This window comes from Buteo buteo, chromosome 13, assembly GCF_964188355.1.
Source record: "Buteo buteo chromosome 13, bButBut1.hap1.1, whole genome shotgun sequence".
Lineage (NCBI taxonomy): Eukaryota > Metazoa > Chordata > Aves > Accipitriformes > Accipitridae > Buteo > Buteo buteo.
Genome location: NC_134183.1, coordinates 386,848 through 405,537, shown reverse-complemented (window position 1 = coordinate 405,537; position 18,690 = coordinate 386,848). Strand labels below are relative to the sequence as shown.

The window sequence follows — 18,690 nt, the reverse complement described above, 5'->3', positions numbered from 1 at the left end:
CACCCACTAAATGCAGCCTTTCACAACGCGCTATTATTTTCAGTTTGTTTCAAGAAGCATAGAGGCTGCAGGAAAAGGTGAACCCTTTGCTCATGTGGCTCGAGGCTTTTCCTCCCTTTTGTTTTTTTAAGGCCAGAGACACTCCAAAGCCCCCAACACTGCTCTCTGAAGGAGCATGCAAATTAACATACACAGCTTTAACACCGCCCGTTTCAACTTAAGCACCCGAATAAAGGTTTTCGCTAGGAAAATACGCATTCGGTATCTCAAAGGGCCCTATGCCAGGGACGGGATGTGGAATAAAACCCGAAGAGGAGCAAAGCCAGCAGAAGACGATCATCACGTTCCTCACAGAATCACATCACCAAATCCAGACTGGTGTACGATAACTGGCGGTTATTTCGTGCGGACGGCTGGTTTATATCGAAGTGGAAAAAAAGAAGTTACACGGCACCTTCTGTGAGATGGTTTCCTAGTACCTCCTGACAAGCCACCTTTCGCAAGAGCGAGCGAACGCGGCGGGATCCCCTCCCTCGCCAGCTCCCTCCGTCTGCCGCGCCAGGGCTCGTACGGTACCCGCGACCGAGCGGCCCCTTCAGCCCCGCCGCCCGCCCGAGACAGCCCGCCGAGGCCGCCCAGCCCCGCGGCGGGCGCTGCTCGCCGGGCACCGGGCGCGGCCCCTCGCCCCCCGCAGAGCCGAGCCGCCGCGGCTGGGGAGCGGCACGCCGAAGCTCGTGGGAACGGCAGGACGGCTCCTGCCGCCGGCCGCGGGCGAGGCCTGCGGGCAGCGGTGCCTCGGCTGTGTCCCCGAGCGCGCCCGGCCCGGCGGCGAGGGGTCGCGGCTGCGGCGGCATGGCCCCCGCCCGCCGCCAAGATGGCCGAGCGCCAGCACCACAATGCAGCCGCTCAGCCTCCCTCCGCGCCGCCTCGCCGGGCGGGCGGAGCGGGAGGCTGCGGCGCGGTAGCCAGCCGCCGAGCTGGCGGGGACTCTCCTCGGCAAGGGCGGCGCTGGTCCACGGCAGAGCGGCCCGCGGCAACAGGGCGCGGCGACCGCGGCGCGGAACCTTCTGGTCGTGCAGGTCGGGCCCGCGGATCCCCCGTCGCCCGCCCAGCCAGGCGCGGGCGCAGTCCCGCACGGCGCAGAGGACAAGATGGAGCCTCCCTGGCGCGCCCACCGGGCGCAGCGGCCCGCGGAGGCGGGAACGGAGGCTGCCGCTCTCCCGGCCGCGCCGCATCCGCCGTCCCGCCGGTACCTGCACAGGGACGGAAGGCTTCGTGCCGGGAAGACTCTGGCGTCAGCTCAGCGCCGGACCGGACTGCTGCGGGACGGGCTCTGCGGCTGAGACGCGGACGCTGCGGCGGCCGGTACCGAGCTGAGCACGGCCGATGCTCTGCGCTCTCCTCACTGTCTCCCTCTAGCTCCCACCGCTATTTAAGCAGTCGCCACCTCCGGCGGCCACGCCACATGGGCTGACAGTTTACTCCTCGCCGCAGTCCAATGAGAGCCGGGGCAGGGCCGCCCCGAGCCGGCCCCGGGGTGATGCCCACCCCTGCCCGCCGGAGCCGCTCCGCGGGAGGAGGGGGCCCCGATCGGGCCGGGGCGGCCCCCGGCGGGCCTCCGTGCCCGCGGCACCGGGCCAAGCTCCCGCGCCCCGCCCCGTACTGGAGGACGTGGAAGGCCGGGCGCTGCGGAGGGGGGGGCTGGCTTAGGGCCGGCCCGGTCGGGGGTGAGGCAGCACCGACCAACCGCGGGCGCGGACCTCTTCGTGTCCCTCTCCCACCTCCCCGCGGGTGTGCACACTGGGGGGGGGGGGGACGGACAACGACACGCTACTGCCGCGCCGCGCCGGCACCGTGGCTCGGCGAGAGGCGCGGGGGCTCGGCGGGCGCCAGGCCAGGCCAGGCCGGACTGCGGTTCGTCCGCACGCGCCCGCGGCGCACAAAGGAAAGGGACGCTGGGCTGGACGCGCAATCCCGGGCCGGCACCCAATCCGGAGGCGGGAGCGTGTGGGCGGGGGCGCGGCCCTGCCAATCGCGGAGCCCGTGGGGTGTTGCTAGGCGATAAGGCGATGTGGTGACGGCTGAGGGGACGGCCGGGGCCGCCGGCAGAGCGAGCAGCACCCGCCGCGCTCCTGCGGCGGCGGTCGTTCACCCCGGCGGAGCGCGGTCCCGGGGTTACCACAGGGCAGCGGGCACGCCGGCCGGGGATGCGCTGCCCCGTGCCCGGGCCCGTCGCGCCGGGCGGCAGCGGAGCGGGCCCGGGGGCGGGCCGCCGCAGGGGGCGGGCCGCCGCGCTCCCGCGGGCGCCAGAGGCTCGCTCCCCGCCGTGCCCCCGGTACGCCCACCTTCCCGAAGGACGGGAAAGGGGGAGATGGCTCCGCGCGCAGGCACCTTTTCTCCACTTTCTCTGTAACTCCTACTCCTTAAATTAACGCAGAACAGTAAACGAATCTGCATTTTGCTCCGTGCTGCCTACGACTGCTACCTCAACGCGAAAGAAGCCCCCCTGCCTCTCGGTCGGCAAGCGCGGGCCCGAAGGCCGGGACGCAGGAAAAGCCCGCACCTCCGCTCGCTCGTGGGTAGAACACGCCTCGCTCAGAGGTCCCGTTCCCATCAGCGCCTTCCACTGCTGCCAGGACTGCGGTGAAGCACTGCTGCTACACCATGCAGGTCGCTGACGACCTTCTCGGGGCAGAACTTTCGCCTTTAGCCATATATTCCTCAATACTCTAACATTTTTTTAACTCTTCGATAACAACAAAAATCAACAAGTTACTCTCTTTCACCTTTTTGGTACACTGTGAGCGGCTGGAATTCTCTTTTTTATAAACTCTCCTTTCTCTGTACAATTCAATAGCTCCCACAGAAGGACCTCCTCACCACTCTTTCTCATCTGGTTTTTAAGAATCAATGCCCAATTTGTTAAATATTTTGGTCATAAGAGAAACACACGAGAGTTTCCCCCATGCATTTAGTACACACTTAGCACAACGTCCCCCCCCACAGGATCCAAGCAATATGTTCATGTTATTTATTGTCATTATGTGTATTTATACGCTATGTTCTTATATACGACAATTGAACTACTTTTTTTCTATTGCAAATAAAACAAAATGGGACAATCAAGAGCTATCATCTTCTCTTACCTACAGTTGCCTTAAGGAAACCTGTTTCTCTGGGAAATGGAATAAATTAAAATTGGGTTTCTGGCAAGAGGTCTGCATGACCAGGCATGCCAGGTAACATACTGGGGAGGGAAAGGGGGGGCAAACAACCACAAAGAAACCCCCAAACCCCTCAAACAAGCAAACAAAAGCCCTAAAAACCTGCAAAGAAACCTACATAAAGGCATTTCTGAAGTCTGCAGCCCATGAGCTTATATATCCATGATGTAAGGAATAAAGAGTAATGTATTCCAGGCTCAGATGCAGCGTTACAAAGATTATGGTACAAAGTGCTCTTTTACTAAGGGCACACTGCTTTTAACACCAGTAAATGCACAGGATCTCACAGCACTGAAATACTGTGCATCTCCACAGTTCAATATTAAACATGGCATTGGAAATTAAAAAATTATTTTTCAGAATAATCTACAGCTATTAAAAACTCTGGAATTTACATGTTGTGTTCTAGAAATAACCAGTGAGAGCTGTAACTGGTGTGATCTGGGCCAAAATTCCTGTACTTGTTAGAAACCACTATGCTTTGAGCTACAGAAAGAGCTCATTCAGGGCCTGGTTCAAGGGAATGCATCATGTTGTTCCGGCTCACGAACAATGTTAAATGTTGAATCCAATGACAGGATTTTCAAGTAATTAAATGATTTAGAAAGAAGCTCACAAGGTCTCTCAGGCCTCATGTCGGGTTGGTAACATCCCAATGACATTTACTGCAGATTTAGCATCTGATTATATCATAGCACCTTTACACTGAACCAAAACATTTTCAGTAGAGAGTAGAAAAATAATTATTCAAATTCTCAGAATGATTACCACCACATTGTCAGATGCCAAAGAGAGCAGCTGTTTGCAAAGACTACCAGGAAAGCATTTATAAAAAGAAAAGCCCTACAAAAAAAGAATAGCGCTGGTGGCTAAGTAGCTCTCTCTTCCTTCATTAATCCTGTTTAGATTTTAAATGTTTTTTAGCAGCAACTGAGAAGCATTATTCACTTCAGTGATACCACTCGCAGAATCACAGACTTGCTTAGGTTGGAAGAGACCTTTTGAGATCACCTAGTCCAATCCCTCTACTCAAGGAGGGTCAGCGGGAGCACGTTGCCCAGGACCACGTCTAGTTGGGTTTTGACTATCCCCACAGACGGAGACTCCATAAACTCTCTGGGCAATCTGTTCCAGTGCTTGACCACCCCCACAGTAAAAAAGGTTTTTCTTGCATTTTTCATGTGTGTTTCCTTTACTTACAGTAACGTTCATCACTGTAATATCCTAAGACAGCTCAGCATTACTGGAAATGTTACAAAAATACACTGATTACTTGTTTCAATGTCCTGGCGTGTTCATAACTATATAGATACCCCTCATTACATCACAGCTCATTCAATTTTTCTTTTAGTTTCATCTGTCGTAAGACTTATTTCTTACAATGCTTCTGTATGATTCTAAGTGTTGCTAATGAATATGTTTCTCAGTGCTTTAAGCTCTGTGCAACCTCTTGTTAAGAAAAATGTAATTACTGGTGTGACAACAGAAGTTTAATTTTATACTTTCTCATGCTGTCTGAACGAGTGGAAAGAGCTACAGCAGATTCAGGCGTAATCTTTTCAAACCCCTGTATTTCAAGTAGAAAGATAGCTGCACAGGATTAACGGTTGCATTGTTAATTATAAGAAAACAAGTAGGTTGAGGCATCCCACTTCTAAGCTTAAAACACATCTACAGTTTCACAACAAAATATTTGCTGAAGACCTGCAAGCCCTGCCTAAAGGCACAAGGCTTTACATATGCATTAACTGGGCATTTCTAAATCCACGATGCAAGCGATATTTAACATATATAATTGAAATAAATCAGTATTAACAGTGAAGACAGTAATCTCATAATGTACACAGATTAACCTTTAGGGTTCACAGCATGAAACAGGGTATTTGTTCTCTCTTCTGACTGCAAACATCCCAACTCGACATACAAAAATGAAATATTTAGACCTGATTTATAGATTTCAAAGTAAATTAATAGCCAGTGTGGACCTGGAACTTGCTGCCAACAAAGAAATCAGTCTTTAATATTATAGTTGCGGATTTTTGCCTTTTTAGAAGAGATTTTTGGTTTCATGGGATGAGCACAAGGTAAATTCCTGGATTTTAACTTCTGCTGAACTTCCAGCCTGGTTCCTGTGACTGTCAAATCTGCAGATGGCATTTCAAGTTTATCCTTGGTTTTGATATATTGCCGAGATTCTTCAGATTGCTCAGTTGAGTGTGTAACTTCAAACTCCACTGCTCAAAAAAAGGAAGAAAAATACTTTGTAGTTATGTTTGTATTTAATTATGAGACTGGATAGTTGAAGAGAACTGGTTTACTCTTTTTCTCTAGGTATATTGCTGCCATACTGCCACATTGTCGAAGTCTTATATTGAGTAACAGAACCATTTCTGTACATACGAGGCATAGAACTGTCCATTAAAGCTTGCTGTGCTGATGGTATAATACATCAGCATCCCCTGCTAAATCCTCGCTTCATCTGTACCTGTTCATTCTCTATTAGCATCAGACTGCTTAAGAGAGGAGAGAGACAGACAGCTGGAAGGTCGGTGTAGCTGTTCAAGTCAAGCACTAACCATCTGTTCAGCTGTTTTTAAACATCATATTTTACAAGTTTACCCTCCTCTCCATTGTGTGAGAGCATCTGTATCAATCAAGGCAATACCAACATACTGGACAACATGATACAAAGCTAGATCTACCTGTTCCCATATGGGGAAATGGTGATAAAGTAGTTGGCTGCAATAGTTTGATACGTTTCAAGAAGTCACCAGCAGCCAAAAAAGCTGCAGCAAAACATTGGATTTGCATGATCCAAAGGGCTCAAAGGCAATTCTGTGGGCTTGACAAAGCTGCACTACTACCATTATCTTTTGCGGGTTTTTTTATCTTCTCTCACAGAGGAAGGCATTTACTGTGGAAATCTTAATTTTTGTTGTCTAAAATATCTGTGTGTCCTAGAGAGGACTAACTCAAAAATTAACATCTTTGGTTGAGAAGGAGGGAGACTGGTCTTAATACTAATCGGAGTCCGTTCTGCAGCTTCTCGCATAATTGTCTGAAAACCACTATCTCCAACTAACTGAACTTTAGTCTTATCACAGGTTTCATTAGGTAAGATAAGTGGAATTGGTCAATCACAGTATTCATTGTAAACTATAGGTAATATTTACAGGTGCTTGGCTCCAGCCATTTAATCCTTATTTTTCAAGGCACTGAGATTTTAACTTTAGATTTTCTATGGAGAGCTAAAGCAGACAGCAGAAGTAGCCATAATATACTTGCGACAACACACACTACAACATTCTGTACTAGCTGAATTTTCTGAGCATGACAGGCTTCAGTCCCAGGTACTATTCAATCAAAGTGCAAGAAAAAGAGGTGCACAAATTGACAAAGATAAGTTATTAGTAGGATAAGGTAAATTTTCATAGTCAACTGAACATGGTAGAAAGTCCAAACAAAATTCTACATGGAAGGAAATAAAAAATATTCTTGAATTATGGAATGAATTAATCTATTGAGGGTTTATAGCTCTATGCAAAGCATGACACTGTGGCTAGTGTCAAAACATAATACTTTTCAAAATAATTTTTATGTTCAGGCTTAGTTTGAACCAGCTGTTCACTCATATGTGTGCAATCTCTGCACTAAGTCAGCTTGGTGGCATTTGTTATTACAGGTGGCAAAAGCTCAGTGGACTCGTGCTATTGATGCGAAATCCTGTTGTTCAGCTTGCCACCTAGTGGTTACCTACAGATGTAGAAGGTATGAAAGATGTTTGAGCCCATGGAAGACCTTTGGATGTATTTTCCTGCCTGGAAAAAGGAGTTTAATCATTACGGTGGATTACCCTAGACCTCTACCACATCTGGCAGGTAATAAAGCAGAATTTCACAACATCAACAGTTTAGAACAGTGCAGGCAGCAGTGTCGGAAAGGTACTGGATACAGCTTCAAAGATTATTTTGCTTGAACAGGAGCTGCAACAGAATGAGATTACCTCTTGTTTGTGGTCTAAATAACAGCAATGAGCAGATCCATAAATAGCACACAGTCAGCAGTACTTAGAGAGAGTCTGTTTTTTTAAATACTCCCTCAGTTTTGAAGGGTCTTTTTTAATTCAACCAAGGGGATGGCTTTCACAAATAATGTGGGAGGCCCTAATCCTGTAGATCCAAAGGCAAAGTAACCAAGCACCAATGAATCACTGCATCCCTTCCTCTCAAGTCTTCTGTATGCTTGTCTCTTGACATTAGTAGAGACACTACAGTTATAACTAGTAAAGGCTACTTAGGTGTTTGGAAGAACAACACAGAACACAAGGATTCTATATGACTATTGTAAAGTTTGTTCTACAAAATAAAAAAAGACAAAGAACAAATAACCCAGAATTAGAAATGCTATTTAAAGTGAAATATCCTATGAGAACACTGAATAATGACCTTCATATGTTACTGGTTCTGCTTGGGACTGTTCACATGTGTGAAGGACATGGAACAAAATCAGCATGAATATGCACTGTGCCGTAAAATTTAAATGCAGTAGCTTTGTTTTCACAAACACACAATGAAAAAGCACACCTAATTTACAAGTGTGTAACTTACTTTCAGAAGTGACCTTGGCAACAAGAGCTAGTAAGATCATAGTTAAGAGCCTAAACTGCTTTTGAAAATGGACCTAAATGTTTAGTGTATTGAAATGCTTAACATATCTATTTGATGTGTGTTAACTACAGTCAGAAATTAATATTCACAGATTTTTTTTAGAACTAAAGAGATACAGCTAGACATGTTGTAGGAGCAAACTGAAATTTCCCCAGATGGAAAATGTCATTTAAGAAACTTGTCTCTAGATATTTGCTTATGGCTAAAAGTGCTTCTGAAGGAACACCAACTCAAACAAGTTCCTATTCAGGAGAAGAACATTTAAGTGAAGAAAATGTAACTAGGGGATTAGTTAATATTTGTGAAACACTTCAAAGATGAAGTTTTATGTAACGCAGAAAAAAAATCATGAGTCTTTCTCTGATTGGAGCCAGAATGAAGCCAGAGCAAGAGCACTCTTTCTGTTTGTTAATATTTTACCAGATTCTTTCTCTGGCCAGCTTTTTACCCACATGGATTGCTCTTAGAACTGTCAGTGATGTCAAAGCTGTTGAAATTCTGTCTAGTGTGGAAACACTTAAGATAACTTTTGATCCATAAAGTGTAGAATTTCAGACCAGAGAGCTTTTGCAAGTAATAGTAACAACGAGAATTATAGTAAAAGAAACTCATCTAAGTTCAAATAGTAAACCAGAAAAGTTACTTGCTTCAAAGCAGCTCAATCTTGTTCTTTGTTAGGCTACAATGTAAACTCAAATTAATATGCCCAGGGCATAGTTCTGAGATCTGTGGAGTGGGGTTTCTCAAAAGGTACAGTGGGACCATCCACCACAAGAGGAGCCCTCCTCTGGCATGGAAAATACAAAGTTTCATCTACCTCAAAAATGTGTAAAACGAGTGACTAGTGGGGACATTCCAAGTGCAGATACAGCTTGCCGTACGCTCTTCTTCCCTCTGCACTGACCTCAGCCTCTGTTGACCCAAGTTGATCAGGAGCTTTCCACATGGCATCACAAAGCACCCTTCACAGTATTGGCTTCACTCTAAATGCAGTCTTATAGTAAATCTTTACTACGGGATGTTTGCCTGTCTTTCCAGAAAAACTAGTAAGTGTCTCAAATAGCAAGTAAAAACTTCATTAAGCTAAATTACTTGAAGAAAAATAAATTCCAATTTTCTAAATGTTTTACAAGGCTTCCCTGCCTCCTGCCTAACATGTATTCTAAAATCAAAAAAGGCCCTATAGCCCACAGGTGAGTAGAGAAACCTTGCACCATGTACAGAAGCTAATCACATGGTTGTATACATGTGTCTTGATTTTCAGAGGAAAGCATACAACTCTTCTGACAAGCAACTTTCCTTTGAGGATGGCCTGTCATCACCTTTCAAGACGCGCATGATACGGATCACCAACTGAAGTCTTCCACCTGCTCTCAACCTCTGGGATAGGGCATATAAAACGGAAAGAGAGAGAGAAGCATATTTCTTACTAGTACAGTCTACGTATGTAACACTGACACTTTTAATATCATTGTGGCTTGTATCTGTCTATCTCTGTAGCAGGATCTTTTTCTTTCAATAATACAGAACAATAAAAACACCTGAACAAGGAACCTGTGTTCTTTCTAAACCCTTTCTTTCTACTTATCTGCAGAATTAACATACAAATTATTAAATTAATCTCATTCCTGCAGTACAAACTAAGAATCAGCAGGTAGAGTAAGGAGAGAGAAAATTAAAATATCTCATAGTCTTCTGACTTGCACGGAAGCTTCCACAAGTTCTGAATTTGATGGTGAAATGAACAACGTATATGACAGTCCACTTCAGTAATTCACTGTTAACATGTAGCCATAAATGCTCCTGAGTCACTGAATTGTGTCATACGCTGGAAATACAGCAAATTGCAGGGCTTACTTGACATGCCAACCATTTTAAGTCCCAATAGGCTGTTTTGTACATGAAAAAAAAATGAAGGAAGCTGTTCAACAGGTTCAGAAAATCATTCTTACACTACAATTGTTTCTGTTTTACCAGAAATGCCTATAAAACACAGCTACTGCTGTGACAGATTTGTACTGAGTTGAACTTGTAAAAGAAATGTTTGAATAAGCAAACTTGCTTGCTTTGTTGCAAGTCATTTTTTGTTACTGAGCTTTCAAGTCTGTGTGTGCGTCACTTTTATCTGAAAGCCCAGTACCGAGTCACTCTGTCTTAATGACTGTTCTATCCACTGTAACCATGTGTTTGATGAATGTATTAAATTCGAGTGAGTGGTTTTAAACAGGAAAGATTGAGTTAATTTTCCATAGCTCAGGCATGAAAAATAATGCAAGCTTCTGCTAAAAATCAGAACTCCTTGAAAATTTTGTATATTCTGCTCTGACGTGACATTCTTCCAGAAAAGAAAGATTTTGCTTTCACAATCTTGTTTTCTGAAATGCAGAATTCAGTACAGTAAAATTAAGGATACCATCTGGATGGTTTCCTGGAGGAGAAAGCTAAGCAACACAAAAGAGTTTTTAAAAGTCCTATTTTTGCAATTAAGTATATCAGGGCCTGCATGTTTGAGTAAGAAGTTCTGCTCAGGTTTTCTTAGGGTAAATCTGGATGCAGAGATCAAATTAAGGTTGTTCTCAGGAAAACATCACCCCTTATTGATGTTTCACTTGTTTCATGTTGGCAGTATCATCTTTCCCTTCTGCTATTTTCTAGATCCCCAAAAATCTACAGTAAGTTTTGCAATGGTGGCTGGAAATTTCTAGACATTAAGAAACTGATGTCCTTGTAAGGCTGCCAGTGGTGTTGCATCATGCATACAGGAGCATGAAACTGCATGGCACTACCAGTAATGTTTCAAAGACATCCTTTTGCTTATCCTGTCAATATAGGCCTGACCTGAAATACTCTTCCTATTTCAGTTCCAGCCCCACAAAAAAAGCACATGAATCATGACTGTCAGCACTATGTCCATTCCAGTCCTACAGGTCTGTCAGTGCACATTACTTTGTCCCTGCAATGCACTGCTGTTGTGAATAAAGACACTTGTAATCCATTCTTCATTTTGAAAGCCCTTTAAAATATTTTTCTTCTTGTGTGCCGCTAAAGATGGTTCATTGCACCTATACACTGGTTTAAAAATAGATATAATGTAGGTTGGAAAGGACCTCTGGGTGAAATGTCACAGTGCTTATCACTCCCTCCTCAGAATGTATCTTGACACAACTTGTGTCCATTGCTTCTTTTCTTTTCACTGTGCACCTCTTAAGAGTCTGGCTCTGGCTTCTCCAAAATCCCCTACTGGGTAGTTAAAAAGCAGCAATCAGACCACCTGTTGGCTTTCTTCTCCACACTGAACAACGCAGCTCTCTAAGCCTCTTCTCCTGTAACGTGTGTTCCAGCGCCCTAGCTGTCTTGGTGGCTCTCCATTGGACTCCCAGTTTGTCAATCCTTTGTACCAGAGGGTCCAAAACTGGACACTGTACTCTGGATGTGGCCTCACAAGTACCAAATAGAGGGGAACAAACCACTTCCCTTAACCCACTGGTTGCATTCTTGCTGCTGCAATCTGGTATGTGGTTAATGGCACATGAGCATCTATGTAATGGTAACAGGTCACTATTAATATAAAGCTCATTTGAAAAGGCTAGATGGCTGCCATGTTACTCCACAGCTGCCATCAGATCATCAAATGATGATGATAAAAATATCAAAATCAAAAAACCAAGCAACCCACACAAGCCCACAACACTGTAAGAAATAATTTATTGAATGCTATGCCTCTTATTAAAATATAAAAATCACCTTTACTTGGATCATTCTGGAGAAATGTTTGTCTGTCTATTTATAAAGACCCTTAATAAAGAAGAGTCTACAATCCTGCTGGGGAACATACTCCATTATTAGCCATCCTTAAAGTTTTTCCAGTATTATAATTTAAGGCCATTACTAAAGTTTTTCCAGTATTATAATTTAAGGCCATTACTTTTTGTCCTATCCACAGCAAGTGTTAGAACAGTTTTCCAAAGTTTTGCCAATGAAGGATTACTTCATGAACAGGCCAACAGCGTGGGAGACATAACATTCATCTGCAATATGCCGCTCAACATAATGGCTACCATTAAAAAGTTCCTTTACAATTTGCCTGTGAAGAGGCTACACTTCACTGCACATATCTTACAAATGGCGCTCCTGCTAAAATTTCCAAGAATGTGGTGCTTTTTGTAGAAGTATAACATTGATTAACATTCAGTCTATGACCTAGGCTTTACCTTCTCCTGTCATCCTAAACCTGATACTGTCTGATATGTAAGGTCAGAATGCTGTCTCACATATAAGAATTTGTGCCTGCTTTTATTTTTTTATGTTCCAAGTTGTTGCACTGGATTATAAAATTCTAGTGGATAACAACACCTAGTTCACTGTGTGCCCACAGCATATATCACATTATGCCCACGATCTCACTTTTGGCCTTTAGGTCTTAGCACACTATACTGTATTGTAGCTATTAACCTGCCACAAAAATGATTAAGCAAGGATTTGCCAAATTACAATTTGATCTAACAGTCATTTGGCAACACACGCAGTGTGCAATTCTCAGACAGACACTTTCATATCTGCCCCAGATAAGGTTTAGACTATGTCAAAACAGAAGGGTATTTGCATTTCCAGGAGTATCTAATAAAAGGGGAGAAGTATTTGCAACAATGGCATTAAAACCAGAGAGCTATATAGGCATTTCTTTTAATTCTTACTTCTGCTGGCAACAGTGAAATTCCCTTCAAGTAACTCATTAGATCTTCAGATTCTGATTACAGGACTGTAATAACAGTAGCAGTCATGTAAAAAATTTAGTGGAAGGGGGCAGAATCCACTACTGTACTTCCATTCTTCTAGAAGAGTCAAATACTGTGACTACTTTACAAAGCATGCTTACCTTGGTCAGTGTTCTTTTGAGGACTGAGAACAGAAAGGCTTGATCCCATTTCTAAAGTTTGCCAAACACCTTGGCAGAAATTGTGTGCTCCAGATGAAGAAAGCTGGACCTGCTGGGCTTGACTAGGACTCTGCCCAAGTGGCTGACTCTGAACGATTTTTGAGGATGTATCTGCCTTTCGTTGCTCTGGCCCATGATTTTCAATAGAGAAATCTAGCTGAACCTGCTCAAATTCGAACACAATCTTACAGAGATACGTACGTTTCACATCAAAGACATCTGAAAATCGGTTAAATCTCACAGGGGCATCTTGGTCTTGGAAAGATAGAAGGTTTCAGCAAGAGGCAAAACAAAAGAAAATTATTATTTTTAGTTTTGAAAGGTTGTATAAGGAGATTAATTACAACATCATGAAAGTGATTGAGAAACCCTAGTTTATTAAGTGTTAACAGATACTATTTTGTACAGGAACAATGCATAACTTAAAAAAATACCTATATTTTTAAGTCTTCCAGGAGATGACTGTTGAAAAACTGCAACTGAAAAATCCAGCTGAAGGCAAATTACATTGATGATAAAACTGCACTGTACCTCAGCGGATGGTAATTCTGTTTCTTCCCCATAGCTGCTTGGAGCTTCTTCTTCCTTTAAGCTAGGGCAGGCAATTAGAGAAGACATCCTTGAGGGATGGTGTTGCTTTGTATACTGCAGCTCCTAGTATGAAATATTACATTAACACAAATAACGCATGGTCTCTAAAAAGCATACATTTATAGCTCAGTCTGCTGTTACACTACTAGATTTAAAATAAACAGTTATAAATAATATTAAACAAAATTATGTCCCCTTTGGATCAACAGGGCCACACTACCCTCATAATAAACCTCTCATTAAATCTGTTCAAAATCTACATTTCCTGCTGCTGTTACTATCATCCTGCCTTGTTACTCAAGTTTACATTGTCAGGGTCATTCTTCACTTTTGTCGTTTCCCATGATAAAATTACAGAAGAAAAACTCCCAAAGAAGTCCTAAAAACCCGAACAAAATAAAGCAACTATGGAAAAGTAATTTGTCAGCAATGAAAAAAACCTAATTACCACACAAAGTTTCCCCAACTTTCAACATGTAGCAATTAAAGTGAGATTTGATGAAAAGCGGACTGCTTCAGCCCTGTCAAAGGAGATGAAAATAAACATCAAAGTCTTTTGTTGTATATTTAAGACTAAAGAAGCAAAACATGAGCTTATCATATAAAGTAACTGACACTGAAATTGCTGTAGGTATGATAGTAATATGTTCTCTCAGTTTTTGGTAAGGATGATGATCTTGAACGCAGGAGCAAATGTAGTCTGACTAGTAAGAGTGATTACCTAGAAGAAAACCACCCAATCTAGAATAGCAGTGTTCGGAAGCTCAACCTGGAGCTCAGCTTCAACGCAGGAGCTGAAGCCTCAGCAGGTATGTTCTGGGTAGAGAGCTGCCTGGAATGAGACTACTGAAGATGAACAGCTTGGATATAAGAAGGGCTATCCTTCTTTCTAGTCTGGACAAATTCCAGTATTAACAGAGATGATCCCAAAGGTTCCAGAGCTGGAAAGATCCTCAATGATAGCCACTTCAACCATGACCTCCAAGCAACCCATGAGCTGAAGAGGTTGGACTACTACTGCTGGAGTTTAGCACACCACCTGGAAACTCATGGTCAAATGCTACCTCTCCAAGAGCCACAGACACATTGTATGTTTAAAATCTATTCTTACAAAAGCAAGAATAATCTTTCAAGATTTTAAAAAGAACATGGGAGACACGAGATGGCAGAAAAATAGCAAACACAGTACCTAGCTCATTAAAAATAAGGCAAGGGAAGACTGGGATGGATGGGCAATGAATATTCATTGGTCTCAATTGAAGAGTCAGCTAAGTTCTAAGATGAGCTGTGAAAAAAAGAAAAATTTAAAAGGTGGAGAAGAAAAAAAAAATTGTAAAAAATGTGGTTTTGAATTGTGGCAATTTTGTCCAGATTTGGAAATTGCTTTTGCATACATTTAGTATAAGCATTTAGCTAATCCTTTCCAGACCTCGATCCAAGCAGTGCACAGATGAAACAAGCAGTCTACAAAAGGTCTCCTCAAATGCTTTGCTGGACCCTAATCTCCTTTGTAAAAATTATTCCCCATGTTAAAGAGCTTAAGAAACAGTTCACTGAACTGAAAGTGGATGGCAAAGGATGGCAAGCTTGTGACTTTAAGCTAGTAAGATGTTCACAAGCATCCTGAACAAATTATATATCCACAAGCACGCTGAGGCATTCCACAGTAAGTTCACCTGTTGGCAGACCATTTTCCAGGCTTCCTGCACACTTTAACAGCTGCCTCACCTATCTCCTTCTGAAACCCCGCAAGAGGAAGATCAGAATCTTATGCTCAGGACTGTCACCTAGGACCAGAGCTGATCTTTTCACCTTCGAGTTTTGAAAAAAATTTAAGATCTTCTGCTCCAGAAGTAGCCCCATACCACTATCCCATAAGATGTATCACTGACATGCCAGCAAGGCTATTTATTTGATGCTCCCCAATTCTTTTCTCTGAGAACCTTCCTCACGCTACAACAAGATGCTAATACTTCTTGTGATAGTGCTGCTGTGACAGGTCTTGATCAGGTCCTCAAACTGTCAATGAAGAGTTGCAAAACAGTGCTGCGTTCCCAGAGCTGTTCACACAGAGCTTGAATAATTTGAGCCTTCTCAGTCTCAGAACTCAGTTGGCTTTCACTATGGTATCTCCTAACTAGTATTTTTGATGCCCTCACTAATACTTTTGATGTCAAAAGAACTCAATTAGATAAATTTTGTGAAATATACCAGATTCTCCAGCTCACGTTACACTTATCTGACTGACCCGTTAGTTCTCAGTTTCTGTTATCTCAGACTGTCTGCTACATCTAAGGAAGAATAAGTCTCCATTAGCTCTGTAAAGGTACACCAGATGGCATTCTCAGTTTATCACTGTCTGATGGATGGTTTACAATGTTTGCTCACACTACAACCTTTAAAACTTCTTCATTGACTAATGAGCAGTAAAGAAGAACAGGGGCTTATTTTCACTCAAGCAATCTGTTCAAATTTGGTTCTAATTGACTCTAACAGCATAGCCTTTTGGACTTCAGGCAACCTTTCTCTATCAAACAGGAGCGCCCCTCCTGTTGGATATCTTTGGCTAGGAAGAAGCTAAGAGAAATTCAAGCACCTGTGATAGGACATCCAAACACAGAGTTCTTCCCTGCTGGGTTCCCTTAGAACATATTCCAAAATATTGCCATAGATTCAATCTGCCAAGAAACATATGTACCCATTTTCTTCCCCAAATATATGCCTTTCCCAGCTGAAATACTGCTGCATACTTTGGATGCTTGGAGAGCCTTTTCCTTTCACATTCAAATGTTTGACCCCTCCAAACAAGTACTACCTGTTTTTACTACTATTCTTTATCCAAGAGAATAGCAATGTCCTGCAGAAGCTGGATAACTGTCTGCCTAAAGACCTGATAGCAGAAGACTGAACTCGACCTTGTCAACACTTGTTCTCAAATTTAATTGCTGGACAACTTTTTCCATTGTTTTCTTAAATCAACTGACCCAGAAGTTTTTGTAATTAGTCCAGCTAACACCCCTCATGGGTATAACTACAAGGCTAACCTGCAGCGCTGTTTTACTTCACAGGAAAAAAAAAAAATCTATTTTCGGCAGAACTAAATTGCAAATTGAAAGCATGTCATGCCCAGATATACAACTGGTTAAATTAGTGCCAGCTGAGTCACTTAACCTTCATTTACCTAATTTGTAGCACTTATTCTAAGCAACTACAGAGGTTAATATGTTTTTTTCTTTAACATCATTCTTATACGTAAGAAAAATCAAATATTCATTACAATTTACTTCCACTGGCTCTTTTAAGAAACTCACCTTTGTCATCCAAACTGTCTGGTTGGATGGTTCATACACTTTGTAATACATTTAGGCCAACCAGAAAACATCTGAAGAAAATAGCGATAACTTCGGGCTGAAAAAACCACAGGATGGAATGCTCAAAACGAATATGTGGTTATACTGTCTTATCTTTTTAGAATGTGTCTAGATGTAAAAATGTTTAAGGTGATTTTAGAACGTGTTCAGATGGTAAAATTTTCAAGTAAATGACCGACGTTTGTGATTTCTTAGTGCAATCTGACAACATGATAGGATTCTCTCCTGTGTAGTTCCATATTATCACAGAGATCTTAGTATGTAAAAAGAGAAACATTAAACTTCAATCTCCTACATATTCCTGAATGAACTTTAGTAGTCCACAAAAAGGCTCTCAATCTGTTCTTGATTTCAGTTAAGAGAAATAAGAATGCATAAAGAGAGAATTAAAAATAGGCAGGATCCTCCAGAGGAGATTAGCTTTAATTCAGTTGATTGTCCCCAAAGGCAGAGGAGATTGCAGTTTCAATCTAATAGGCTGGAAGCTGACTGCTTGGAAAGCAGCACAGCAGAAAAGAAACAGGAAACCTGGTGGATTACAAGTTGAACATGAGGGATCAATGCATTCTTGAGGCCTTTGGCCAACAGCATCCTGGGTTGCATCAGGGAAAGCACTGCCAGCAGGTCAAGGAAGGTGATACCTCCCTCCACCAACCACTGGTGCAACCACATTTAGAGTATTGTGTCCACTTTGGGGCTCCCCAGTACAAGAAAGATATGGACATACTGGAGCAAGTCCAGAAAACAGCCACAAAGATGATCAACAAATTGGAGCATCTGACATACGAGGAGAGGTTGGGGAAGCTGGCCCTCTTTAGCCTCCAGAAGAGATAGGTCAGGAGTGATCTTTTCAACATGTATAAGCACCTGATGGGGATGGTGGGAGGAGGTAAAGATGACTGAGCCACACTCTTCTCAGTGGTATACAGTGGAAGAATGAGAGACAATGGGCAGAAAGTGAAGTACAGGACACTACACTTAAGCATAAGGGGACATCCCCCCGCCCAAACCTCGACCTTCTTTACTGGGAGGGTGATCAAACACTGGAACAAGCTGCCCAGAGAGGTTCCCAGAGGAAGTATTTCCCCAACTGAACTTGGTTAATAATTCTACTGGAGTTTTATACCTTGGAGCAACAACCTAACCCTTTCTGAAAGAACACTGTTTACTGCCCTCAAAACTACAACGACAATCAGCTGCTCTGACTCAATCCTCACAGGAACAAATCTGCTGATCAATTAAGTAAAGTACATAGTGAAATCCTGACTATTGAAGTCACTGGGAGGTCTGCCACTAACTACTAGGGGAGCCAGGATTTATCCAATTGTCTCTCTGATGAAAGCTGCAATTTAACTATTAAAAGTTGCCTTTTAATTACAAAAGATAAGAGACAGGTTAATTATATATCCTACTTTCATATATGAAAAATGTGCTATTACAATAATTTGGACAAGGGTGCTTTAGAATCCCACCACTGCGGACATTTGGTAGTATGCTCAATGATTAATCATTTTCAAGTTTATCTTAGAACACACTGCAAATCCTTCAAATGGCCTATCTTACTTATTTAAAACTAAGCTTTATGAAACTCATAATTCAGGATTGCATTTATGCTGAATTAACACAAGTGTTTCTGAATTTCTTGGATGAAAATCACGTTTAAAAAAGTTATTTCTGAAGTCCCAAATGTAAACCTTTAAGTAAATGGGGTAACATCTGGCTGGTGGCCAGTCACCAGTGGTGTTCCCCAGGGCTCCATTTTAGGGCCAGTTCTCTTCAAGGTTTTTATCAATGACTTGGACACAGGAGTTGAGTGCACACTAAGTAAGTTTCCCGATGGTGCTAAATTAGGAGGACTCATTGATTCCCTTGAGGGTAGGGAGACCTTACAGAGAGATCTT

At 43.1% G+C, this 18,690-nt stretch overlaps 2 protein-coding genes across 3 annotated transcripts in view; both read right to left on the bottom strand.

The window, feature by feature from the left end:
• FASN (fatty acid synthase) overlaps positions 1-1,413 on the bottom strand; it is a 46,210-nt gene extending 44,797 nt beyond the window's left edge. The window contains exon 1 of the mRNA XM_075044030.1: positions 1,254-1,413. The gene's annotated coding sequence lies outside the window, so the exon portion shown is untranslated. The remainder of the gene's footprint in view (positions 1-1,253) is intronic.
• A 1,553-nt stretch (positions 1,414-2,966) lies between these two features.
• Positions 2,967-18,690, bottom strand: part of CCDC57 (coiled-coil domain containing 57) — a 52,368-nt gene continuing 36,644 nt past the window's right edge. The window contains exons 14-16 of one of the 2 annotated variants that reach the window (XM_075044025.1): positions 13,359-13,481; positions 12,768-12,990; positions 2,967-5,458 (exon numbers count right to left, since the gene is read on the bottom strand). In XM_075044025.1, the coding sequence (XP_074900126.1) occupies positions 5,235-5,458; positions 12,768-12,990; positions 13,359-13,481 (570 nt within the window). In that variant the 3' untranslated portion in view covers positions 2,967-5,234. Of the gene's footprint in view, positions 5,459-12,767; positions 12,991-13,028; positions 13,083-13,358; positions 13,482-18,690 lie in introns of both variants that reach the window. The other variant, XM_075044026.1, reaches the window with a different exon arrangement.